At 32.8% G+C, this 25,260-nt stretch overlaps 1 protein-coding gene across 3 annotated transcripts; it reads right to left on the reverse strand.

Moving 5' to 3' along the window:
* Nucleotides 1–258: 258 nt before the first annotated feature.
* LOC133192220 (serine/threonine-protein kinase Nek1-like) lies at nt 259–25,252 on the reverse strand. 3 transcript variants are annotated; one of them, XM_061328196.1, is made up of 44 exons: nt 25,019–25,252; nt 23,180–23,215; nt 22,786–22,846; nt 22,636–22,677; nt 22,299–22,354; nt 22,114–22,197; nt 21,856–21,923; nt 21,232–21,318; nt 21,051–21,105; nt 20,772–20,815; nt 19,292–19,372; nt 18,144–18,219; nt 17,863–17,956; nt 17,608–17,695; nt 17,368–17,476; nt 17,153–17,212; nt 16,961–17,005; nt 16,462–16,536; nt 16,256–16,315; nt 16,074–16,176; nt 15,695–15,824; nt 15,284–15,398; nt 13,153–13,239; nt 12,893–12,973; nt 11,399–11,461; nt 10,912–11,016; nt 10,590–10,609; nt 10,000–10,188; nt 9,739–9,790; nt 9,496–9,646; nt 8,900–9,169; nt 8,456–8,587; nt 8,140–8,214; nt 7,050–7,262; nt 6,224–6,356; nt 5,871–5,937; nt 5,518–5,634; nt 4,982–5,142; nt 4,747–4,823; nt 4,508–4,600; nt 3,969–4,097; nt 3,530–3,666; nt 2,966–3,098; nt 259–1,317 (listed from the first exon to the last, which is right to left on the reverse strand). In XM_061328196.1, exons 1-44 carry the CDS (start codon nt 25,133–25,135, stop codon nt 1,310–1,312), a joined length of 4,179 nt encoding a protein of 1,392 aa, XP_061184180.1. In that variant the 5' UTR covers nt 25,136–25,252; the 3' UTR covers nt 259–1,309. The 3 variants fall into 3 exon arrangements, with proteins under 3 accessions (XP_061184180.1, XP_061184179.1, XP_061184182.1); XM_061328195.1 differs by having other exon boundaries at nt 15,695–15,827; XM_061328198.1 differs by lacking the exon at nt 7,050–7,262 and having other exon boundaries at nt 15,695–15,827.
* Nucleotides 25,253–25,260: the final 8 nt, after the last annotated feature.

The raw sequence follows: 25,260 nt of genomic DNA on the forward strand, positions 1-25,260 counted from the left end.
AACTTTAATCACAGCCTTAAAATATAATGACTTGATCGATTTACATTTCACTCTAGAGGTATTTTATGGGACAAGCAGTGAAATTATATAAAAAAATGGCAAATGAATATAAAATAAAAAGGCAACTAGAATCAAGTGGATGGTGAAAAAAAATTAAATTTCAAAATAACTAAGCTGACAATAATAATAGAAGCTTATACATATACACAGATTACATATACAACCATTATGTAAATACAAATAACACAAAAGGGGTAAATAATATAGACAAAAAATAATACTTAGGACAAACTCTACTCTGGAAAAACAACCCTTTATGCAAATGTACACATACTATAAATGTAGAAATTTACAGGTTTATATTAAATGAACCCTTGAAAAAACATCAAATGTGCAACTTTGCAATACATTGTTAATAACATGTGACAATCTGTAAATCTGGAAAATCTGGTACTTACAGATAATCAGGGAAAAAAACATCATTATATGGCGAGATAAAACCTATTTGTGTTTTTCAAATTTACAGTACATGTACAATTCCATATAACGGTATATAAATACAGATTTAGTAGCTACTGTTACAACATAACATTGCACTTTAAGCTGGGTCATAAGTCTTCAAAGGTCTTTATCATTCACATACATACAGCCAATGAAAACATTTCATCTAAAAGTTTTCAATCATTTCATTCTAATACTTTTGAATCACTACTGTTCTCTATATAGAGTTACTTATAAATATATACATACAAAATAGTAGACTTTCATTTCAAATAAATAGTACTTTTTAGAGAGAATCTCTGACCTTCTTACATTGTATACATGTACATCTATACATCTTATTCATTGTAACAATTTTTTAAAACAGAGAGGAATGTTCTTTTATGTTGTAAACCTGTTTTATCTTTAAAAAAAAATTCTGTAACATTGATGCAATTTATCATTATTTTCATATTATTTCTTATGATCTTCAGAATTTAATTTATAGCAGATTTGATTTTCAAAAACATGTACCTCTTTTGTCAAAATTACCATAATCCTTTTTTCTTTTCTGTGTGTTCGTCATGTTTAAAGATGATTTGTTTGCATGAAAAATGAATTTACATTAATATTTCCCAACCAGTCATTAGAAAGATTTTGTGACAAAACCCTTTCTCAAGACTTTTTTTGGGGCCATGGCAATAGATAAATGTCAATATGACATCACACTTGTAATAAACATTCAAAATATATAAAGTTTTCATCTTGCATTCAGTCTTTCATCTTCTAACCACATAGAAGCAGGGGTTCAAGAGGTCTAGCTATCGCATTAGTTATCTGTAATTAAAAAGATGTAATTAAAAAGGAATGTAACAACAATACCATGATACATGTATCATTTGATATGACATTTATTACAATATAGTAGTTAGTTACAATACAATGTATTACAATATTTTTTCATTGCAATTATTAGGCTCTATGCCAAGAAGAACTCACATTTGTACAGTAGTTTAAAAAGTCAGATACTGTATTAATTAAATATTTGTGTTATATTAACATCATATGCCAAAAAAACAAACAAACAAGATGTGTTTGTGAAACCCTGATGCCCCCATGTGGCAACTTATAGCGAAGGTTAAACTTTCTCAAATGCAAATCAAATATGTTGGTACCCAAAGTAAGGTCTTGTCCAGAGGAATATACCTGTGAAATATGAATGCCCCAGCAGCAACCATTGAATAGATATGGAGAAGGTTAAAGTTTTTCAAAAGTAAGTCAAACATCAAGGTCAAGGTCAAAGGGTCAAAATTAATGGTGCCCAAGGAAAGGCCTCATAAGAAATAAAAAACATGAAAAATATGAAAGCCCTAGCACCAACCGTTCAAAACTTATGGCCAAGGTTAAAGTTTTTCAAAAGTAGGTCAAACTCCAAGGTCAAGGTCAAAGGGTCAAAGTTGTTGGTATCCACAGGAAGGCCTTGTCACAAGGATTACACATGTGAAGTATGAGAGCCCTAGCACCAACTGTTCAAAAGTTATGGCCAAGGTCAAAGTTGGCTAAAATTTTGTAAAACTGGGTCAAGTCCCAAGGTCAAGGTCAAATATGCTGGTACCCAAAAAAAGGTCTGGTCACAAGGAATACACATGTGAAATATGAAAGCTATAGCTCCAACCAATCAAAAGTTATCAGCAATGTGTTTTGCGGACAAACAGACAGACAGACAGACGGATGGACAGGGCAAAAACTATATACATGTACCACCGATTCTTCTATACGGGGACATAAAAACTTCTTGGGTAAAGTGAATGTAACAGCTTATTTAATTTAATGTCTTTTAACTACATGCATTATTATAATCATTAATAAATTCAACATTGGACATGGTGTGTATCAATATGTGTATCAAACTATATCTATTTAGATAAGTTAAAGGACTGGAATAATGTCCAATCTCAAATATACTTCCTTTGCAATAGGCTGAAGCTCTGATACACTACAGATTTCTCTTTAGGCTATCACACATTATTGTGCTTGATTCCTTATCTAACAGAAGATTGTGCAAATAGCAAAAGGAAGAAACAACTACATGTATTTTTTGAAAGGTATGTTATCAAAATTCTTATAAACATGTACAAATGGTGCAAAAGTAGTAACAATTTAGATGAAAATACACATAGCACTAACAAGCTCACACAACACAGATGTGCTTATAGTTACTACATATGAAGTGTTTCTGATGACCTACTTTCATTTTGTCCTGTAAGTAAGACAGGTTTACTTTGAATTACCTTGAACTTTGTTCTTTTTTTTTTTTATTCTAATGCACTTTTAAATACCTAGCACTTTATTCTTCAAATAAATTGTGTGCATTCTTAACACTTTTCTAAACCAATGCCACTTTAAGAGATATTAAATGTCTTGTTCTTTGATAGTGAGAACTGCAAGTGTAGTTCAGCAATAATATAACTACAGTGGTACATACCTTCAGTAAAGGCAGCATCTGCTATGACCAGCTGGAATACTTTGGGATAGAGATGCTCCTTGTCTTTACCCAGGATTTTCGTGACCAATTTGGCCCCCTCCTCTATGTTCTCATCCTCATCCTCCTGAAGGGCCTGATAAATATGCCATAATAATTTTTACTGAAAAACATGCTTATAAGGAATTAATGCTTATAGTGGAGTGATTTCATTCCCTGTGGTTTAAAAAAAGTATTGTGAACTTACCAAATATAACGAATTACGTTCATAATGAAGCAAAATCATCTGTCCCTGGCACTTTGTTATAAAAATGTTTCACTAATTTTTAAATCATAGGGATTGATTGATTGCAACAATAGCAAACATAATACCCCATGTTTGATTGCTTTAATTTCTATAAATTCCAAGTAAAGTGTTTATTGCATGCACTTCTACGAATCTGCTGCTACATTAAGTACCCCCCCCCCCCCAAAAAAAAAGCTCAAACATCTTGTCATCTTAGGTGTGTAATGATGTCATTCTCTTAAAGTTATTGAAATAATCTAATCATTTAAAAATGGACAGACCTGTACTGTCTTATAGACTTTGAGGAATTTTTCACATCCTAACTCGGATTCCAGTTCTGCTCGTGATTCTTCTAGTCGGCTAAACAAATCAAAATCATCCTCATCATCCCCAAACTGTGTGTCACGATCACTCTCATCTACAATAAGGTTTCCAATTTAAGTACACACATATAATGCTGTTTTAAATCAAGACATCCATTTATATACAGTAAACAAATTTAAACATGAATAATTATGATTAACTACTGATTACTTCTAGTTAATTGACCTAATGGTAATTGTATAAATTGTATATAGAATGTATCTTGGTTTATTCCGTGTCATAAACTTTTCTGTAAACCTCATAGGCAATGGCAAAAAAAAAAAAAATTGGGCATACTTTATTATTCCTATTCCTTTTACTCTAGAATTTATAGTCAATACAAAGATTAAAACTGACCTGACTGGAACAGATCATCATTATTTCCTGACTGGTCCTCCTCCTCCTCCTCTTTTTCGTCCTCCTCCTTCTCCTCATTATCTCCCTCCTCTTCCTCTCCTGACTTATCCTTTTCCTCATCTCCATCATCTACAGCATAGAAGAAATGTGTATAAATTATGTGCCCCTATACTTGTATATCATAATCTGTTGTCTACCTAAGCCAAGAAAAAATACATGTACCATATATACCTGCCTCTAAGTCAGTCCGCCTATAAGTCGGTTGTTTTTTTTAAGCTTAAATTAGAGGTATTGACCTGCTAAAATACCAATCTTTTTATAACTCGCATATAAGTCAGATGAATAGTTTTGGACCAAAGTTTAACTCCCAAAAAACCGACTTATAGGCGAGTATATACGGTATATGAATTCTTGATGTTATAAATGGTTTTTTTAGTTTAATTTCTCTATTTCTTGGCCTACTCATTGCACAATGTAAATCCAACAATTCCTAGAAATAATAAACCTTCTATTCCCTCTTAAATTTAATTTTTTTTCACCTTGATTGTCATTGTCCTCTTCTCCGGATTCTCTGATGTCATCCTCATTGCTTTCTGTCAGATTCAGTGTAGCTGATGCCCTCTTCTCTTCATCTGAAAAAGGACAGTGGTTGTTTCAGTAAAATTTTATCACAACTCTGCTTTTTCACATATGACAAATAGTGACATCTTAATTACATCACTTAATTAGGTATTTAAGACTATTTGAGTTGTCTGAGGTTCCTGAATCATACATGTACCTGTACTGTACTCTCTGAGGAGCAAACTTTGCATGGTCTCTCTGACACTCATCAAGTCCTCATCATCTTCATCATCACTGAAATTCACCACCAACATTATATACTCAGCAGTGATTACCACATATTGCAAACTTAATGGAGAATAGCAATAGACATCTAAGAAATTTGTTTTGAATTCAATTGGAGCAAAAATATTCATCTGTTTTCAATTTCCCAACATTTGAATGACACCTACCCATCCTCAATGCTGTTGTCCTCATCCTCATTGCCATTTTCTTCCTTCTGAGGAGACTGGTCCTCCAGCTTGAGGGGACTGACTGGCTGATCAGGAGTCTTGTCCTCACTGTCCTCCTCCAAACTGACATTGGCAAGCAGACATTTCACTAACTCCTCCTCCTACAATTCATTCACCAGGTAGGATATCATGTTTATAGGAGCCTTTTAATTTCACAATACCGTATAAGTGGAATTTTTAGCGAGACGCAAATTTAGCGAATTGTTCTTCAAAATCGCGAGAAGTACCGGTAATTTTAGCGAAATATGGTGCATAGAAAGATAACAGTAACCTCTAATGCGAAATAAATAGTTAGTGATATTTAATTTTAGCAAACCTCAACACCCTCACTAAAAATGCCAAAATTAAATCCTCACTCAAATTTCTGCTTATACGGATTGTCCAAACATCTCTGTCATCAATCTATACAAGCTCCATTATGAAGCATATCACAGATAAAATTATAATTGCCAGACTAGCATTAACATATCAATTACCTCTGTCTTTAATTTTTCTAAGTCTAGACTATGTTTTCTGGTTCTTTTGACCATATCCTTACAATCTGCTGTACGTGTCAATTTGGCAAGATCTGGTTCAGAGCAGGTACGCAACATCTGAAAGTCCACCCAAAAAAATTGTACAAGATTCATTCAATCAATGAAGTCTTGATAAAATAATACTGTAGATGTACATTTTTCCACGTGGGATTAATTTACACTAAATGCTCAGTCATAATTTTTTTAAGGAAGAACCTCCCATTCTTGAGTTTTAACGGAGAAAAGAAATGTTAATCAATATCACTATATACAAAATATATATCACAAAATGTCAACATGAATGTGATAGCTACCTGAGCATTTGGAATGTCAAACTGTCCACAAGTGATCCCAAGGATCACACCAGAATTTTGCTTCTTACTACAATAGAAAATCATTTACATAACCATGAAGAGATAAGATGATGTAAGCTGATATTAGCAGGAAATACAGTAAAATTAAATCAGATAGTCATTGTACATAAAATGGAAAATTTCACCTTTTTTGGTTCAATACACCTTCATCCTAAATGAGCAGTTAAATATCAATGGACAATTCAAAATGGAGTGATATACAGTAGCTTTCTTTTGCACTTGGGCAAAAATTACAACGGGTAAAGAATTTTCCATCTAAGGTCAGTTTTCGTGCATTTTACTTTTGAACTTACATCTGTTCTTTTGTTTCTTCTTTCTTTGATGCTTCCTTTTCCATTTTATCTGGTTTATCTTCAGTATCTGGTTTTGTAAACAAGCTTCCAGCTCCCTCAGTTTTAACAGCCTGAGGAACCTTGTCTGAGTCCCCTGCCAAACAAAATATATAAATGACCACGCTGCTAAAAAATTAAAGGACTGAGGTACAGATAACTCAAGAATGTCTGACATGATAGAAACTAAAAAGGTAAAACATTCATGCAGCAAGAACACATGCATATTTACATACACACTGAAAAAGCAACTTAAGAGTGACATTAGAATGGAAATTAATTATCAGTATAAACCTGAAGACAATTTTCCAACAGCAGATTGATATCAAAATGAAATTCAAACAAATCTAGTGTACAATACATGGCAAAATTTGAAACAAATCATTTTTAAAGATTAAAAGATTATTAAATAGTTGTGTAACAGTTATCTCTCTTTGCAGATGGTCCTACTCCTTTAAACATGCCATAATTCTATGACTACTGCAGAGATAATTCTAAAAACACTGAACAATGAAGAAAAAAGGGAACCTATTACAGCTGAACTTCAGTATCTTGAACATCGATATCTTGAACACCACGGATATGTTGTAACATGTAGTGAGTTTGACTTTGTTTTCCAGTACCGGGGTATTTTAACTTCAATCATGTTCAATATCTCTAATCCTTAGAAATCTTTAAGTTTTTTCGTGGTCTTATTGAGTTTGAGATAATGAAGTTTGACTGTACTTTATATTGTAACATTCAGAAAATCTTGTCTAATAACAAAACTAAAAAGCAACTAAAAACTAACCAAACTGCATAGGTGTATCTGGTTTTGGTAAAATGACTGGTTTAGGTAAAACAACCGGTTTGGATGGAAGTGGGGGTTTATCAACACACTTTGTTTGATCTTCACTGAGATTATCAATCTCAGAATTTGATTTTTCAGTGCTCTCTGATTGGTCACTCTCCTCCTTGGCAGTTTTACTCTCTGATTCTTGATTGGATGAATCTGGTTTTTCATCTGTTAATGTGTCACAATTTTACAACATTCATTCACATGCAAAAAAAAAAAAAAAAGTGAATAAAAGGTTTAAGAAAATCACAGTTACTGTACATTCCTGAATATATGTAAGGGATTTATTATCACATTTGTAGGCATACTTTTTTTCTGTGTGGGATTAATTTATGCCATGTAGGCAGTCCAAAATTTTGCCAGGAAAATTGTCACAATGTACTTAAAGTCCATTAAAGCATAGAGTTGCAATCCAAAAAATCAGCTTAATTTTCTACCCATGGATTAAACAGAAATTGTTATTCTTCAGAAATATGACCCCATAGAAAAAAGTATGTTTATAGTAATTCCATGAGAAAAACCTCTCACTAAATATTTTTTTTTTAATTGCAGACATACATGTAAAAACACTTGATCAACAGTCAAGTTGCAAATTTAAGTTCTCATGACGTCTACTAGTCATTTTGCAATATTAAGTACTCACTTAATATAAGGAATCTACAGTAATTGAAATATATTATTCCATCACCCAAGGTAGCTGCAAGTTTTCTGCCCTAGCCCTAATTGCATCTATTAATGATAAATTTGTAGACTAGTTTTTAAACTGTTTGTTATAAAGAATTTACCCATTAAATCTTTTGTTGTATTTTAAGCATTTCAAACAAAGATAATTTATTTACTTTATTCTTCCACATACTGTCTTGAGTACATGCAGGTAATGATTTCATTTACAACATACTTGTATAAGCACCATTCCCAAAACAGAAAATGATTGTTTCCCTTGCCATTGTTTTTTTTCAGATAACCCATCACCTCTAAATTTAAATAAAGTCTGTAATTTCATCCTCTATTAGTTATAACCATCACACTTTTGAGTATAAATTACCTGAGCTGGGCACTACTTGTCCCTTTACAATCACCGGTTTATCAACAGTTATGGTAGCTCCTATAGCTGTCCCTTCTAATCAAAAATTAACAAGTTTTCTGTGTTAAAATCAAGCTAACAGAAACTGTTAATAAGTGAGGAAAATTACGGCGGTGAAGATAGAATAGACTCTAACTTTAAAGAAATGAATATTGATACAACATGGAAATCTGAGAATTGAATTCTGTGTAGCACTACATTGAGAAGATAATCAAGAAGTGTGCAGTATATGTTACAATGTCAACACAGAAGAGTGCTGGGTGAGTAGTGTACTTACCTTTTGGGGGGCCCTGCTTACTGATGGTGATGGTACCTGGTTTGATGGGGATCACTGGGGGTTTAGATAGAGTGATGGTGGCAGACCCAGAGGGTGCAGCAGAAGTGGTGGCCTCTGGACTGGGGGCAGACTCTGTTGATTACAAAGTAAACAGATTCAAACTGACTTTTGATGATAAATTTTTACTCAAGGATAATAATCAAATAATATTATAATAATAAAAAAGAAAGAAATTTTAAAAAAGAAAAGAAAAAACATTGTCATCAAATACATACATTGAAAACAATGTCCATAGTGATCGCAAATTGTATACTTGACCTTGACCTCTTAAAATGACCTTGACTTGATACTGAACTTTCATCTTATTCTTAATCAAAAGGAGCATCTATTGAATAATCTCATTTCATAATAGTTATGATTTAAGAACAAAAATAAATAAATTACCGCTTGATCCCCCTGAAAGTGTTCCAGCCACCACAGGTTTGTTTTCTAGAGCATTAAGTAATGTGTTGCTTGGTCCACCCCATTTCTTTTTCTCTGGGATCTTTGGCTTGCCTTTGGGATCCTCAGCCACAACTTCTTCCCCTGGCCTACCCTCCAGAATTTGCATCAAAGTATTACTGGGGCCTCCCCATTTCTTCTCTGGTGGTTGTGGTTTGGAATCTCCACCCTCAGAAATGGGATGCTTTACAACTTGATCTCTGGCAGATGTAGCTATAAATAAAATTTAGATCTTCAGACTTATTTTCCTCATTGCAATAAAATAATTAAGTCTTTCAATGGTGAAATTATATTTCCAAAGAGATACATGTACTTTACAGATCCACTGAATGAAATTTTGGTGACATTTTGGTGTGTTGAGTCTCTTTAAATAATACCTTTTACAAAAGGACAAGTACAATGAATGAAGCGATAAATTAAAATCTGAATCTAGGACCTATTGAGGAAAACATATGTTCCCATGCTAAGGTGAAAAAAAATCTTTTTGTGCAGACCTAACCCCCTTTGGCTATATAGAAGTAAATAACTTTAAGACAAACCCTCCATCTGAGATGCCGTCTGCTCCAGCGGTAAGTTGGAGATGTTGGCGCCATCACCTTGACCCCATTGTGACCTGGCAGACTCCGGTGGTGACTTTTCTTCAGCTATTTCTGGCTTTTCTGGTTTTCCCCATTTACCTTTGGGTGGTCCCTGATTAATATTTTAAAAATGTATGCTCTGTCTCGTACACACAATAAAAAAATATTATTATTTCTAAAAAACACTGATAAGATTTATTTTACCTTTTCATTTAGGCGTTTTAAAATATCATCTTTCTTCTGCTGATCTGGGGTTCTACAATACAAGCAAAGAACATGAAGTACATACAACCAAATAATACTAATCATTATTTCTCACTATAAAATGTATAAAGTTAATTTTTTTTGTTGCACTAATTTGTCTTGATCTTTGTCCTCTGGTTCCCATGCAAATGAATACTGTATATGCAGCCAAATAAAGTCCATTTTGCTATGTAAAATTTATCCAAAACATGTCTTATTTACTTTTGAACTTCTTCTTTGTTGTCAGTTTGCTTAGCTCCTATGGCACTGAGAACACTTGTCATCCCTGCAGGACTGGTGGGTTCCATGGGAATTGGTTTGGGAGGTTCCGCTCCAATGGCATTGAGGACACCGGTCACAGAGACAGCAGGTGCTGGGGCAATCTGAGGCTTTGGGGGCATGGGCAGTGGCCTGAAAGAAATAAACTATCAATATCTGTATATAATCTGTTCCTTCAGTCTTGAATAAAGAGTTTCACAGATGTTAGTCAAAATTTAATAAAGAGTCAATACAGTACAAATGTGTACAAGCACAATGTACAAGTACTTTTCAAATCAATCTCTTAGACACACAAGATACATTTGAAAAAGAAAAAAAAACAGTGAACTTATCTATAGCAAAACTGAATAGAAATGCTTAAGTGCAGTGAAGTAAATTAAGGCAAAAAGAATTCCAGTCAGATATAACACTTGTGACTTTTTAGGAGACATATACATGTAAATGGTCCACTACTATAGTATACATGCATAAATCATTGTATTTTGCTGGCCAAAAAAAAAAAGAAAATTTAACAAAACTCCAACTCTTCCTACCTTCCTGGTCTTGCTTGAACCTACAGAGAAAATAAAGACTGCAGTTGTTTTTTATCTTTCAAGTTCTAATTATCATACAAAAATTGTGTTTTATCTGTTGACTTCAACATCAGGAGAGTAAAAACATGGAAAATCACAGGCTCCTTAAAGCAAGGCATATAAGGAGCTCATGTTTCACTAGTTTTCATCATTTTGAAGCACAAAATTTTTGTTCACAAATTTGCATTTGGACTCATTTAGTTAAAGAATGAATCAATTATTGTATGAAACATTGTTCAGAATATTTTGTTATTTGTTTATCAGAAGATTTTGGACTACTTACTGGTGGCTTGCCAAGTTCTCTTAAACGTTTCTCCTTTTCAAACAACTCTTTTCTGTCTTTATCCAACTGTTCCCTCAACATCCTTGCCCTGTCGTCTGCTTGTTGCTATTCAAACAAAAATTTGAATAAATCTATTAATCCTAATCAATCAAACATTTAATTTTCACATTATTATTGATTAATCCCTTCATCTTAACATTATTATGGATCAATCTTTTCCTAGATTTTCATTAACTTTTGTAGAACTCCTTATTTTTATGGAGTCAAATTTTTATGGTTGGAGGGAAAAAAATTGATGTAGGGGATTTGATTTTGTGGCTGAAAAAGAATTGTAGACAAACATGATACTTCAGTTTGAAATTTAAACATTTCCTGGAGGACATGAATTTGTGGGTCTCTTCGTACCACAGAAACAGCAAAAACTTGAACCCCACAAAAATCAGTGATTCCACAGTATATAATTTTTATAAATTTCAATGACTATTACCCTGAGAGCCTCTATCTTTTGTCTTCGTAGTTCAGCATCCTTCTTGGCTTGTTCCTGAGCTTCCTATATAAGACATGATAAGTAAAATATCAAGGATGAACATTCTTCACATAACTAACAAAACAGCTACAATATAGGAGGATTTTTTAGTGGGGTGCTAACTTTGGCTTATTTTAGCAGTTTTGTTGTAGCCTGCTTACTCTGATCAGTCTGTAGTTTAACAATGTACCTCTCTGAATTTTTGCATAAATTGGTATTCAGACAAATTGTAGACTCATCTGGAATATATTCATGTATATTCTGTTAAGCAGTACCAGATTATATTTCTGGTTTTCAACTTTAAGGAACCCTGTGTCCAGGGAAATCAAAATGCCAAATTTTACACTCGCTAGAGAAACCTGCTATATAGTATATGGTTAATAAATCATAATTAATCAACCATATTATGCTTTGTATTTACTAGGGATGGCAATTTGTAACCAGTTAACTGATTACTCGGTCAAAACGATGGCAATCGATTAGAAAATCTGTAATCGGTTAATCAGAAAAACTAAAATATTTGTTAAATTGAACACATTTTTTAAAAATTTATTTTTAAAAAAGAAATCCCTGCACAAAGGATGATCATTTAGGATTTAAAGGATCTAATTTGGACATACATGTAATTATGAATCTCCAGACTGAGACCGTTACGTAATTGGTCAGTTTATGTAGTGTTAATTACTGTGAAAACACCATGTCGTTACCCGACTGTCTTGTAATTCTTTGAAAATAATTGAATCATTGAGCACTGTGAATTGGTGTGTTTGTCGTTTTCGGTTTTCAATCCAATTTAATTATTAAACACTGTAAATTAAGGGCTAGAGTTCACATGTAGTTTTGATGTTCATAGTGAAAATGCAGAAAGAACTTTTGTGACATCTGCTCTGGAAAATTATCAAAGATTTCTTAGGCTTTTTTCATGCTTTTCTCAATTTTTTCTTCTCTACTGAAATTTAAATAAAAAATATGTACCCATATTTTTCTGATTCAGAATCAAGACTAATGGAATATTTTAACTTCTATCGTCTTATTTGGGTCTATTTGTTTATATGGACAGAGCTACTTGAAACAATTGTCAAGAAAACGTGCATTTTGATATGATTAACCGGTTATTCGGTCGGAAAGTCTTGCAGTTAACCGATTAGCAATTTTGTAATCCATTGCCATCCCAAGTATTTACATGCTGATATATTGATTGCAATTAAAATAATTTGCTAGTTTCTGTGTTTTTTTTTTTTCTTCAATTTTTGTGGTTCAATCAAAACTGCAAAAATAATCAAATGTCCTTTAATAAGCAATTTTACGAAAATTACTAAAAACATTTAAAATTTTAAATAATATTGCACAAAATATGTAAAATGTTAAATGCTATTGCTAAAGAATCAAAGGACAAAAAATCTGAAACCTCATAAATCATTTGTTGTACCAGATAAATGTTTTCTTGCTTCTTACCTCATTTTTATTTCTACCCATAACATTTCGTCTCTCCTGATAATTGTGCTCTCGGATCTGTCGTAACTTCTCTAAATACTCCTAAAATTGAAAATTTCTTCATGAATGCAGTCAACAAACAATAGAAGTTTATTAAAATAACATATGAAACAGTAAATCAGCCTTGTATTAAATTTGCCAAAAGCTGCATTTGCTTTTTTCTTTCATACATTTTTTGGAACATGAATGTATTTGAAAAATTTTACATCTGTTTAGAATACCTGTTCCTCTCTGTTCCGGGCAGATCCTGGTCGTTGATCGTTGTATGCTGGATTTTGCTGGGGTGTTGGGTCGTAGGATCTAGCATTCTGGTTATGGAATTAAAAATAATGTGTAAAAGTGAGTAATATAATAAACTTGAGATTAACTAGATCTGCATGTATGGAAATAATACCTTCCACAGCAACAAAAGCAAAACATTTCTAACATAGAAAAAAGATTCCAAATCATGGAATTTGCACCATATGAATTATGTGATGATCTGGGAAACAGCTTATTCCTTCTGCTGCTACAACAAATATCAAAGTACAGAGATGGATGCATACACGTCTGTCAAAAAAATTCAAAATGCAACATGCAAGTTTGCTTTGGATAGTATATATGATCATGCTTTGACACTGTTTTTAACCAGTGACAATTATGAAGCAAATATGTTTGCTTGTCAGTCTACAAACCTTGCATCAACATTACATTTTTTGCATATAAGGTTTGGATAAATCATATACTAAGCTTAAAAGAGACATAAATGACCTACTTAACAAGAATTAAACAAATCAAACCATAAAATGTAGGCTGGAAGTGGCATTCCGTGCATGCATCAAACCAAGTATCGATAGCTGTAACCTACAGTTTGATTTCAATACCTTTTGTGAGATGCTGGAAAAAGATAATCTTTAGATATGCCATAAAGTGACCCAAACGCTAAGCTTACTTGCATCTCCAGACATGCAACGACTGAAGACAATAAAGAATGATTCCGTACAGTACAGCTCACCCTCCCCTCATTATTTAAATGGTGCCTGTTTTGGAGGGTAACAGTTGAAATTGACACCACAAGGAAAACCACTGTCAACTGACGTGTCAGTGAGGTTGACAATGGTTTTCTGAGGTGTGTCAATTTCAACTTTTACCCTCCAAAACAAGCATCATTTATTTTATTACCGGTATACTTAATGTCTTGTTGATATAGGATGTCAGCAAAAAAAATTCGTCGAACATCTCCCAGCTTCTATTTTTATCACTAAGAAAGCTTTAAAAAAAGATTTACCGACCTCTTTATTGTTTGTTTGATACTCAAAGAGTCCTTTATCATCTAAAGTTTCATTATTTCTACACTCGCAAGCATGTTTTGTCTGTCCTTTGTTGTTTTCATGTAAGCTACATCGGAGGCAAGCTTTTATTGACGTCAAGTTTGTTCAGCTTCTTTCAAAAGCACAACGGACATTTTGAGAATTCTACTGTGAACTGTACATGCATGATTTGCACGCATGAAACATTTTCATTTTATTATACTTTCATGTTAAATAGTAAAATCTGATTGGTTTAGACGCATTTAACAATCCGTAATGTTACCCTCAACGTTAGCAACACACTTGACAACGGGTAACATTACGAGAATATCACATGCGTTCAAATCATGCGCGTACGGTTCACCATAGAATTCTCAAAGCGTCAGTTGTGCGTTTGAAAGAAGCTGAATAAACGACGTCAATAAAAGCTTGCGTCCAATGTAGCTTACTTGAAAACAACAAACGACAGACGAAACATCTTTGCGAGTGCAAACTTTAGATGATAAAGGACTTTTTGAGTAGCAAACAAGCAATAAAGAGGTTGGTAAATCTATTCCGAAGCTTTCTTATTGAGAAAAATAGAAGCGGGGAGTTTGAAAGCTCTTTAAGCGTGAACTCCACGACAATCTCCGAATTTTTTTTATGACATCCAAAATCAATAAGACATTCAGTATAATAAAATACATAGTGCACGTTTTTGAGGGTAACAGTTGAAATTGACACCCCTCGGAAAACCATTGTCAACCTCCGCTGACGCGTCGGTTGACAATGGTTTTCCTTGGGGTGTCAATTTCAACTGTTACCCTCAAAAACGTGCACTATTTATATAGGGTTACCTGTTGTCAAGTGTGTTGCTAATGCTGAGGGTAACATTACTGATTGTTAACTTTGTCTAAACCAATCAGATTTTAGTATTTAACATGACAGTATAATAAACAATTTTATTGCATAGGGAGAGTATAAAAACATATTAGGAGTTTTCCTTAATACAGTTTAGTGTGAATTGTTAGGTAGAAAAATCAATATACATGTATGTGTACAGGTAGTAAATTTGGTCACTTACTCCAAAGATGTCTGCCTGCCCCCTATTTTTATTAAGTGCTGCCTCTTTTCTTCTCTGTACGAAGTCCTGGACAATTTTAGCTCTCTCTTCTGCCTGGTTGTTCATTCCCATATTCCTGTCATTCAATCATTTAAATCAATCAATGTACCTCTACAGTACTAACTTCTTTTAATTTTTTAGTACATGTACATGTATTGTTTCATTTAATATACATGGGCCATGAATTATCATTATAGGCCTGCTAAACTTTCTTATTGAAACTTTCATATAGGCATATTTGTCACATCCATGTTTGTTAAAAGCATGTTTTACAGTGCCATGTTACCTGACCTTAACCCGTCTATTGGGTCAGATCTAGTGGTTGACCAATGCTGGAGTTTTATCCGGTGGTTTATTCATAAGGTGACGTACCTGTTTGGGTTTGGTGGCTGGTAAACTGGGGTGGGTGCTGGAACATTGCCTCCCGGTCGTTTCCAGTTGGGGATCGCCTTAGAGGGATCCACTACTCTTGGTGCGGCCATGTAAGCTGCAGCATTGTTACCTACTAAATCAATGGTATTAAAACTGTACATTTTTATATTTAGCCAGATCTGGATAAATTCAGCTAGGTTTATAAATTAGATACAAATATAATTATCTTGTAAACTATCAGACCATGATTTTAGGAACACTAAAAACAAATCACAGAAAACTGAGGATGAGCGGGTTTAGCTACTTATCATAAAAGACATTTTACATCTTTTCAGATTAGAAAAAAAAATTGAAATTTGTTTACAGTATACACCGGTACCTGGTTTTGGGTTGTTTTGTCTCTGATCTCGGTCATTCTGGAGTTTGTCCAAGTAAGCATGGTACTGGTCATATTTTCCTCTTTCCTTTTCCCCTGCTGGCTGCTGGACAACAAAATGAAAATAATGACAATCTACCAAAAATAAAAACAACTAAAGCATAAATTGCTGGTGTAAAGCTTACATTAGGGGGAGGCCACCTGACTTGTTCCTTGGGCTGCTCCTTGACTTTATTCTTGTCCTTCTGAAGGTAAAAAGATTACCGTATGTACTATTCTTGTTAAAAACCTTGTCTAAGATATTTGGATTTACAAAACATGCATGACTTTGCCTATAAAATTTGTGTTTTATGGTATTCAGATAGCATTCAAGTACAAACATTTAACTTACATCTCCTTCATCAGATCCTACAGAACCCATTAAATTTTTCCAACCCTCCTCTCTGGCTTTGTTCATACGTGCAATCTATAATGTAAATAAAGTTCAGTTGAAATTTGATATCTCGAACATCAATAGCTCGAATACCATGGAAATGTTAAAATGAGTAAAAAGTCCCAACTTCTTTTTCTTTGTGTATCTTAACCTCAACATAGATGGGACATCATAATCTCCATAAGCACTCCAAATGAATGAAAACAGAAGGGATTCCTTGTTATTAAACTTCAAGTTATACATAAAATTCACATACAGGATCTGTACATGCAAATCCTTTGAGAGTTTGATCAATAAAGTGTACATATTTTTTTTCATTTCATTATGTGGTTTATTTTTGACAATGACATACAATCAATGGAGAATATTTGCAGGATATATATGTATACATACATGTACACAAAATTTTTTTGTTAACTAAAATAAAGCAAATTTAGTCATCATAATAAAAACTTACCCTCTGTTTCTCTATTAGATCTTTATGTCGTTTTTCTGCAGCAATCTGTTTTAAAATTCATAATGACATACATGTATTGACAAAACTCAATATTTTGCTTTTTAACTTGTAAAGTGAATTAACTACACTCTTCCTCAAATTCTGGCAACAATTTAAAAAAAAAAATCAGAGTAATCTAAAATGTTCTTTCACCTTTTCTTCTTGCCTTTTCTTTTCTTTATCCAGTAATTCTTGTCTCTTCTTTCTTAAATCCTAATAATAAATAAAATTGTATTATGTTTCATGAATTTGTTTAAAAACAAGAACTCAATGTGAAGACATCTTTTAATAAACAACTGTAGTTTATTAAAGGTCTTAATTTTGCAATGTTTTCCCTCCCTTCCCCACCCCTCAGCTGTTCTGTTTACCTGGTTACTGTTAGATGGCCTTATGCCTTGAGCACTTCCTGGCCTGCTGGCTGCACTTCCTGGCCTGGATGGGCCTCCACTGCCTGGACGCTTCTTATCTGCTGATTGTCTGAAACAATCAAAGTCAATTAATGCAAATTCTCTTTCATGCACATGTACATCTGCAGTAAAATAACACATTCTGAAAACAGAAAAGCCATTGTTTATCTGAACATGAATGATGGAAATTGATTTTTCTACCTTTTTTCTTGTGACTTCCTTACAAGTGGAGCTCCGTACACACTGGCTGGGTTGTACCGGGGAGTTTTGGCTGGAGTTGCTTTCCTCGCTGAGAATAGAAATTGATCAGATATCTCAACAGTATGTACCTTCATACTTCTAAATTAATTACAGGAATGCATGTTTTAGGACTTCAAAGATATTTTACATTGCACTCTAATTTAGACATGCAGCATTGCAATGTAATGCATGTAATAACTACATGTATTATCTTACGTGCTGGGGGTTTGGAAGCTTTTGGGGGAGGGGGTAATTCCCTGGCCAGTTTGTGTCCATGCATTACAGTATGACTGAACTCATCAGCAATCACCTGAGATACAATTGCATAAATGTAATAACCAAATATCAAGAGTGACTGTGTTTATTAAAAAACATTCACAGCACTAAAATGCAAGCAAAGATTTTGAAATGTAAATACATTACATGTACACATGAGAATAGGAGGTACAGTTTCTTTCTTTTTTTTTTTTTTTTTTTTTTGAATTTTTGCAACTTACATCTTCTGGGAGGAATTTTGAAACCCTCTTCTGAACAAAAGGCTTCTTTAATACTGAGTTTATAGAGGGTCTCTCCCTAAGCAAAAAATATCAACAGGAATGATTTACACTGATATATAATCTAAGTTATGGATATACATAGAGGATATTCAATGTTTTGTAGTTGGATATGGAATTTATTTCACGAGTGGGACAGGATTTTTGATATTTTCACGAGTGCGAAGCATGAGTGAAAATATTAAAAAGTCCTGTCTCACGAGTGAAATAAATTCCATATCCAACTACAAAACATTGAATTTTCTGTTTATTACATTTTCTTTGATTTTTCCCTTTGCCCATGTCTTTTCTTAACACAGTGTCATAGGGTATGGCATCATAGTTGTAGCAGTTGAGAAGTCATAGCTTGGCAGTTGTGAGATTGAAAACATTGTAACATGGATTTTAGCAACATATTTGGGAAGAAATTAGCAGTTTTAGTCTCTGTTAAGATGGTTTAGTTTCTATCTCAATCTAGTTACATGCCAGAAATTATATTTTACTTATTTTGATATCCTTTCACACTGTGACAAAATATCACTTTGGTATCCTTTCACATTGTGAGAGAATATCACTTTTATTCAATGAATAAATCACAGTATTTCACTGTTGAAAATGTAATAAAGTGTACATATTTATCCATTCTGATTACTGTTCCATTACTATTACTATTTTTTTCCAGAATTGCAAAAACATAACCGTTGTTATATTAAAACATAATATTTTGAATATATATCACTGAAACAGTAGTTGGGTATATGTCAAAACACTGACTATAAAGAATAAGTCACATGCAGTGATAAAGATCAACGAATAACCTTGCACTTATTTTGAAATACTGTATACAGGGAAATTTTTGCCTTCATTTTATTTTTGTCCCTTCTGCCCTCAGCACAAGTGGGAAAATTTCTTAAATAGAAGTTGGTCTTATTGAATTTGAAATGGGGCAAAATTGTTTGCAAGCGAGAAAGGGCAAAAATAACCCTACATACAATAGTGCTTTTAAGTTATATAGTTGTTTTGAATAATGCTTGAAAATAGTAGGATATCAAATATGTAAGAACAGACTAACAGGAAGCATAATAACAAATGATATAGTAAATTAGACATACTTTGGAGCCCTTTTAAACAGCTGAGCAATAAGTCCTCGGAGATCATAGCTGTACTTCGGAGATATTGGTGGGTATGACCCTCTGAAAGTAATAAAACATAAATGTATTCTATAAATACCATTTTCACCTTTTAAAGCAAACTAGAACTGTCCAAAAGGGACAAATACCCCCCGCTGGGTTTTTCAGAGGTGCCAAATCACTAATATTTTATGGATCTAAGAGGTGTTCACAATTTTCTTATAAACATTTAGAGTGAAAAATAATTGCTCATTATATTTTTTTTAATGAATGAAACCAAAAAAGAACAACCTAATAAAACATCAATACCAATACATTGTAATGACATTGTTTTTTTAATACATTGAAAAAATAAATTGCAACTATCTGTCATCTTTTTGAGACATGACACTCTGCAAATTGATTGTTGAAAAAAAAATCAATTAATAACAAAATCAAATTAATCTTGATAACTTTATATCAAATTCATTTTAAGAATAAAAGGCTGGTCATCCAGTAACTATGTACTATGACAGACAATAAATTACAATTAAGAGAATTAAAGAACAGAGATCTTCAAATTCCCAAGAGATATAGATAACACCTGCTTGATCAGATATGCTCTAACAGCTTCCCACTCTGAACTCATTATTAATCTTTAACTGGATGCATGTCCACTCATTACTCCCAACGGACAAATGGATTTACACTATCTGCTGTGTAATGTAAAAATTGTTTTTTAATACTTGGTGATTTTTTTTTTGTTTTAATGAATAGTTTTATGCTGTAGTTCACATTTTTGTACAGATGTTCTAGATTCTATGTCTCAAACCTTAGAAATAAACCCAAAACGACTAAGACAATAAAAATGAAAAAAAAAAACCTGTAAAATGCAGAAAAATTATCAGATAATGTTGAAAATACCAGGTGCACATCTTCATATGGTAAATAATGAGTGTACAAATTTTCATACAATTCTATGAAATAGTCTTTGAGAAAAGGTCAGGACAAAATCACATAATAAAAATGAAAAAAACACCTGTAAAATGCAGAAAAATTATTCAATCATGATGAAAATACCAGGTGCAAACCTTCATATAGTGATTAAAAAGTGTACAAATTTTCAAACAAATCTCTACAATAGTTTCTGAGAAACGCTCTGGACAAAATCTCATCTACAGACAGACAGACGGACAGACAGACGGACATGGTGATTCCAATATACCCCCTAAACTTCGTTTGCGGGGGGTATAAAAATATACAATTGAAATTGAAATTAAGTAAAGATGAAATGTTTCTATCATCCATAACTTTAAATCAGTTCTCTGCTAGATACATTTACATGCAGAAGCAATAACACAACTTTAGAGTGAGCACGCTTAATTCAATATTTGCTTATAACCAAGAATCAGCTGCATAGAAAAAAAATTTGACCATCCCCAAAGAATCCCTAATGTAACCTGAATTATCTCTGCATACTTACCTGATAATCTTTAACACTAAATTTTTCATGTTCCCAGCTTCAAACTGTACAAAATAAAGTCACTCCATCATCTGTTTGTTTGTTTGTTTTTGGATTTGTTCATTAAAAAAAGAACTTCATAATTTTTTTTTAATTCAAAGACAGAATAACAATAAAGTCATTTTTCTTTACAACTGATAGTAGGTATTATTCTCAATTATCATGGACAAAATAGGATGTAACAGTCACAAAAGAGATATTCCTGACAACTGAATATATAATCTGAAATCCAAAACTTACAGCATGCTTTAATGTTGCCATTTCATACAGCACACATCCTAAAGACCATATATCACTGCAAAACAAAATCATTTCAACACTGTTGCTCAGCAACATAACAGCCAATTTTGTGATAAAAATATATTTAGAATATTATAATCTTACAGTTATTTCATCACTTAAGTAAAATTAAGTGTCTCACCTTTTGTTGTTATAAGGCCTGTTTTCCACAATTTCTGGAGACAGGTAGTAAGGTGTTCCTATACATGTTTTGGCTAACTCAACAGTACTGGAGAAAAACATACATGTATGTAGTATCAGATACATCATAGTCAGAAACCTGCATGCATGTATAAGCATTACAACGTTTTCAAAATACTCATAATGCTCATAATAATCATGATTCAATCTTTAGCTGCATGAACTTGACCAATGAAACTCACTCTCTACCATGAAAGAATTAAAATCAAGGCCAATAAATGTACACAATGGAATTAGTTCACAATTAACAGGCCTGTAGGAAGGAATTTCAATTTTTTATTTTGTTTTTCTTGGAAAGGGGGATGGGGGGGGGGGGGGGGGCTAATAGAAAATTTTGATAAACAAAAAGAGGCCACCAGACATTTTTGCATAAATTAGATTTGTTTTCTTATGTATATTTATATACTGGCAAAATAATTCAATTGAAGGGGTACAACTGTAAATTAGCTTTTTTTTTATAGTAAAGTAAATACTGTCACAATTATACCCTCAACCCCCGTCCATTGGTTCCTACGGGACTGGTAAATGTAATGACCTTCAAAATAAACATAATGATTTCCAGTACCTTCCTAGGACTTTGGCTATTCCAAAATCTCCTAACTTTACTGATCCATCAGCTGACAAAAAGATGTTCTGCAAAAGTTGTTTGGAATTATTGAAAAAATTGTACAATTTTTTTCACTGTTTTAAGCAAACTTATGCAAAAACTATAGAAAATTTTTACTTTAAATCTTCAACAAAAGTATAAAGAAATATACTTGTACATTAACTGTATTTGGAATTTAATTTTTTTAACATGCAGACATAAAAAGTTAGATCTTACCTGTGATTTGATGTCTCTGTGTAAGATTTTTCGGTCATGGATGTGTTTTATTGCAAGGCAGATTTGAACAAACCAGTCCATAACCTGCAAAGGAAAAGACAGAAAAATATTAAGCATCTCCAGAAAAGAGTTTATGTACTTGGTGTTTCAAGTGAAATTCAATCAGAATATTTTTTGATACATACCTGTTCCTCTGGAAATAAGATTCCTCTCTGACCATTAATTTTACTATAGAGATCACCTAAATATTGAGAGAAAAAAAATTGTTAAAATTTTCAACGAAATACAGTAAAACTTGTTAAATCCTGATGAATCTGGTTCCATAAAAATTGGACAGATTATGCATAATTTGGGATAAAAGAACATTTTAAACAACTGAATTTAATGAAAGGGACTTAAAGTTTACATCTTAATAGGCAAGATTTCAGAATCCACAATATCCAGATTAAACAAATTTTACTTATAGTAAAAATAATACACAAAATGTATTCTTAATTTGCTTTCATAAAATTCAGTTCTTACCTTTCTCACAGAAGTCCATAACGATGTATAGGCTTCCTATTTCTACAAAAATGCAGAAAATGATACATGTACTGTTAAATCTCCTTGGACTGGCTATGTTAGACAGAACAACTGGCACATTTTTATGCATGTGTATTATAAAAAGAATACCTTCAAAAGACTCCCTGTATGTCACAATGTTAGGGTGATTCAACTGTGCCAGTACTGCAACCTATATAATAACAATGTAAAAATTCTGTGTGATTAAGGGAAGGTCAAAGTAAATGAATATATCTTAATTTTCCTGCATAACAAATTCCTTCTTGATCTGAGTTTGCTAAAACATCTCAAGAGATGTCAGTTGAATATCTATGTTTCTTTAAGTTCATTACAACAAAAACATTTTAACACCAAGCTGAGAAACATTTTTTCAAACAAAAAATCATCTTCTCATAGAAAAAAAAATGCTGTTATGCACATGGTACAAGAAAATGAACTACCACATTTATCTTGTTTAAATTGATTATGTAAACACAAGTTAATTTTGATCATAAACAAAACTTACTTCTTTTTTAGAATCTTGCCTTTCTTTTGGACTCATCTGCAAAAGCATAATATTCAGACATAAACATTTTACTACACTAAAAATATTATAAAATAGTCAGCTTAATGTCACACTTTAAAAAAATTGATTCAAGTTTATGATGACAGTTTAGGGGTTGAAATTTTCCATGAAAACTCACTAGCCCAGGGGCTACTGATCAGTAAAAAAAATTAATAGCCCAAACCTCCAACTAACTAGCCCAACAATTTTTTTTATGCAAAATGAGAAGATAACACAAGTAAAAGTTTCAAACCCTTTGATGACAAATTAAACTAGTTCTCAGTCAGAAGAAACCTGTCTACATACAAAGAAAACAAAAGTAAACTGCATGACAACAATTTTTTTTTTGTCTGCTAGACTAGTCCAATGGACTTTCGTTACATATAAGCTAGCCCAAGTCTTAAAACAGTTAGCCAAATGTCGGGCTACCGTATATTTCAACCCTGCAGTTTATATAATAAATTATAATACTTCTTTTTAAACAAATTTCCTATATAAAGTTAAGAGAGTAAAATGAATATTTTTTTAGTCTGAAAATTTTCAAAGCTATATCCATGCATGGTTTGTGCTATCCACCCCTCAGAAAATTTTCATTTGATTTTTGATACCAATTTTGATTTCCTGCAATATGATTGGTTGCCAACTTCTTCAACACTGAAGAGGTCCACAAAGCTATTAATACCATTGGGTGCAAAATGTGCTAATCCAACCCTCAAAAATTATGACACACATCAGTATAATAAAATGCTTATATCCACTGGCTATGAGTGGAATAGTTTTTTTATCAAACACTTAAAAGTGTCAGGAGAGGAGAAAAATAAGATGGACCAGACCAGGATTTGAATCCAGGCCCCCTGAATCTCCTGTGCTCTACCAACTGAGCTATCTGGCCACTTGCGATTGAACCTGTCTGACCACCCCAACAGGAATTGTTCCCCTATGGAATAGTTTTTTTGCATGTTCCATAAAAGAGCTATCCTACTCACACCCAGTGGATAAGCCTATATGTGCAGCTGTACTTTAACTCACTAAATCTCTGGGCTATCAAAAGTCCAAGACATAAACAGGTCTGGCACAATCTCTTGATTAAGCTATATAGCTTTATTAAGCTATTCAGAATAGCTTGATTTAGCTATTTTATCACACTTTTTTCTCAAATGTGTTATTTTCCAAGTATGCACAAAAAGTCGCACCTTGGTGCAGTGATGATATTCAACCTTGAACTCTTATGAAAATAATGCATGTAAAAATCACTCATCAAATTGCGTCTCCTTAAGAGACTTTGTACTCAAAGTTCTAAAAGTTTTGGGGCTATATAAAGCAATTGATACAGTTACTTCTTCAATGAAATTATAAAGGAGGCCAATTATGCCAATTATGATAATTGATTGGTAATAATTCAGTACAATGAGAGGTAATCATACTTATCTATGCCTCAACGCACACAAGGTAGTGTACAGTTACCCAAACAATGGAAATTCATCTTTTTCTAAGAAGTATTCAAATGCTGCACTGTTAGAACTATCTTTGATTTGGGTTGTTGATTTGATAACCCATATTACATATATGAATAGTCAAATACTTGCGACTTTTTGTGTATTTTGTACAAATAACATTTTTGTGAAAACCTGCATATAAATAGCTTTAACAAGCTATTTTGAATAGCTTAATAAAGCTATATAGCTATTTCAAGCTATATAGCTTATTCAAGAGATTGTGCTGGACCTGATAAAGGAACAAAATATGTCTACCAAGAGCAATATTGAAAATACAGAGACAGCATTGTTACTACCCATTTACCTTTTGTATATTGATTTCTTTAATAACAAATTGATTCCCATCATTCTTTTTTCTGACCAAGATAGCTTTTCCAAATGCACCCTCTCCAATCTTTCTTATTTTGGTATATTTTTCCATTTCTTTCTCTGGTTAGCTCAGAACTATGGCTATCTCTCCTAACAATGATACTTAAATTCGTCGATACGTTGCATATTGGATACAGTGCCACAAAATTAACTGTTCTGAAAACAATATGATATAAA

The sequence above is a fragment of the Saccostrea echinata genome, unplaced genomic scaffold (genome assembly GCF_033153115.1).
Source record: "Saccostrea echinata isolate AGI-Se365-2 ecotype Australia unplaced genomic scaffold, CSIRO_AGI_Sech_v1 ptg000025l, whole genome shotgun sequence".
In the NCBI taxonomy this organism is placed as follows: domain Eukaryota; kingdom Metazoa; phylum Mollusca; class Bivalvia; order Ostreida; family Ostreidae; genus Saccostrea; species Saccostrea echinata.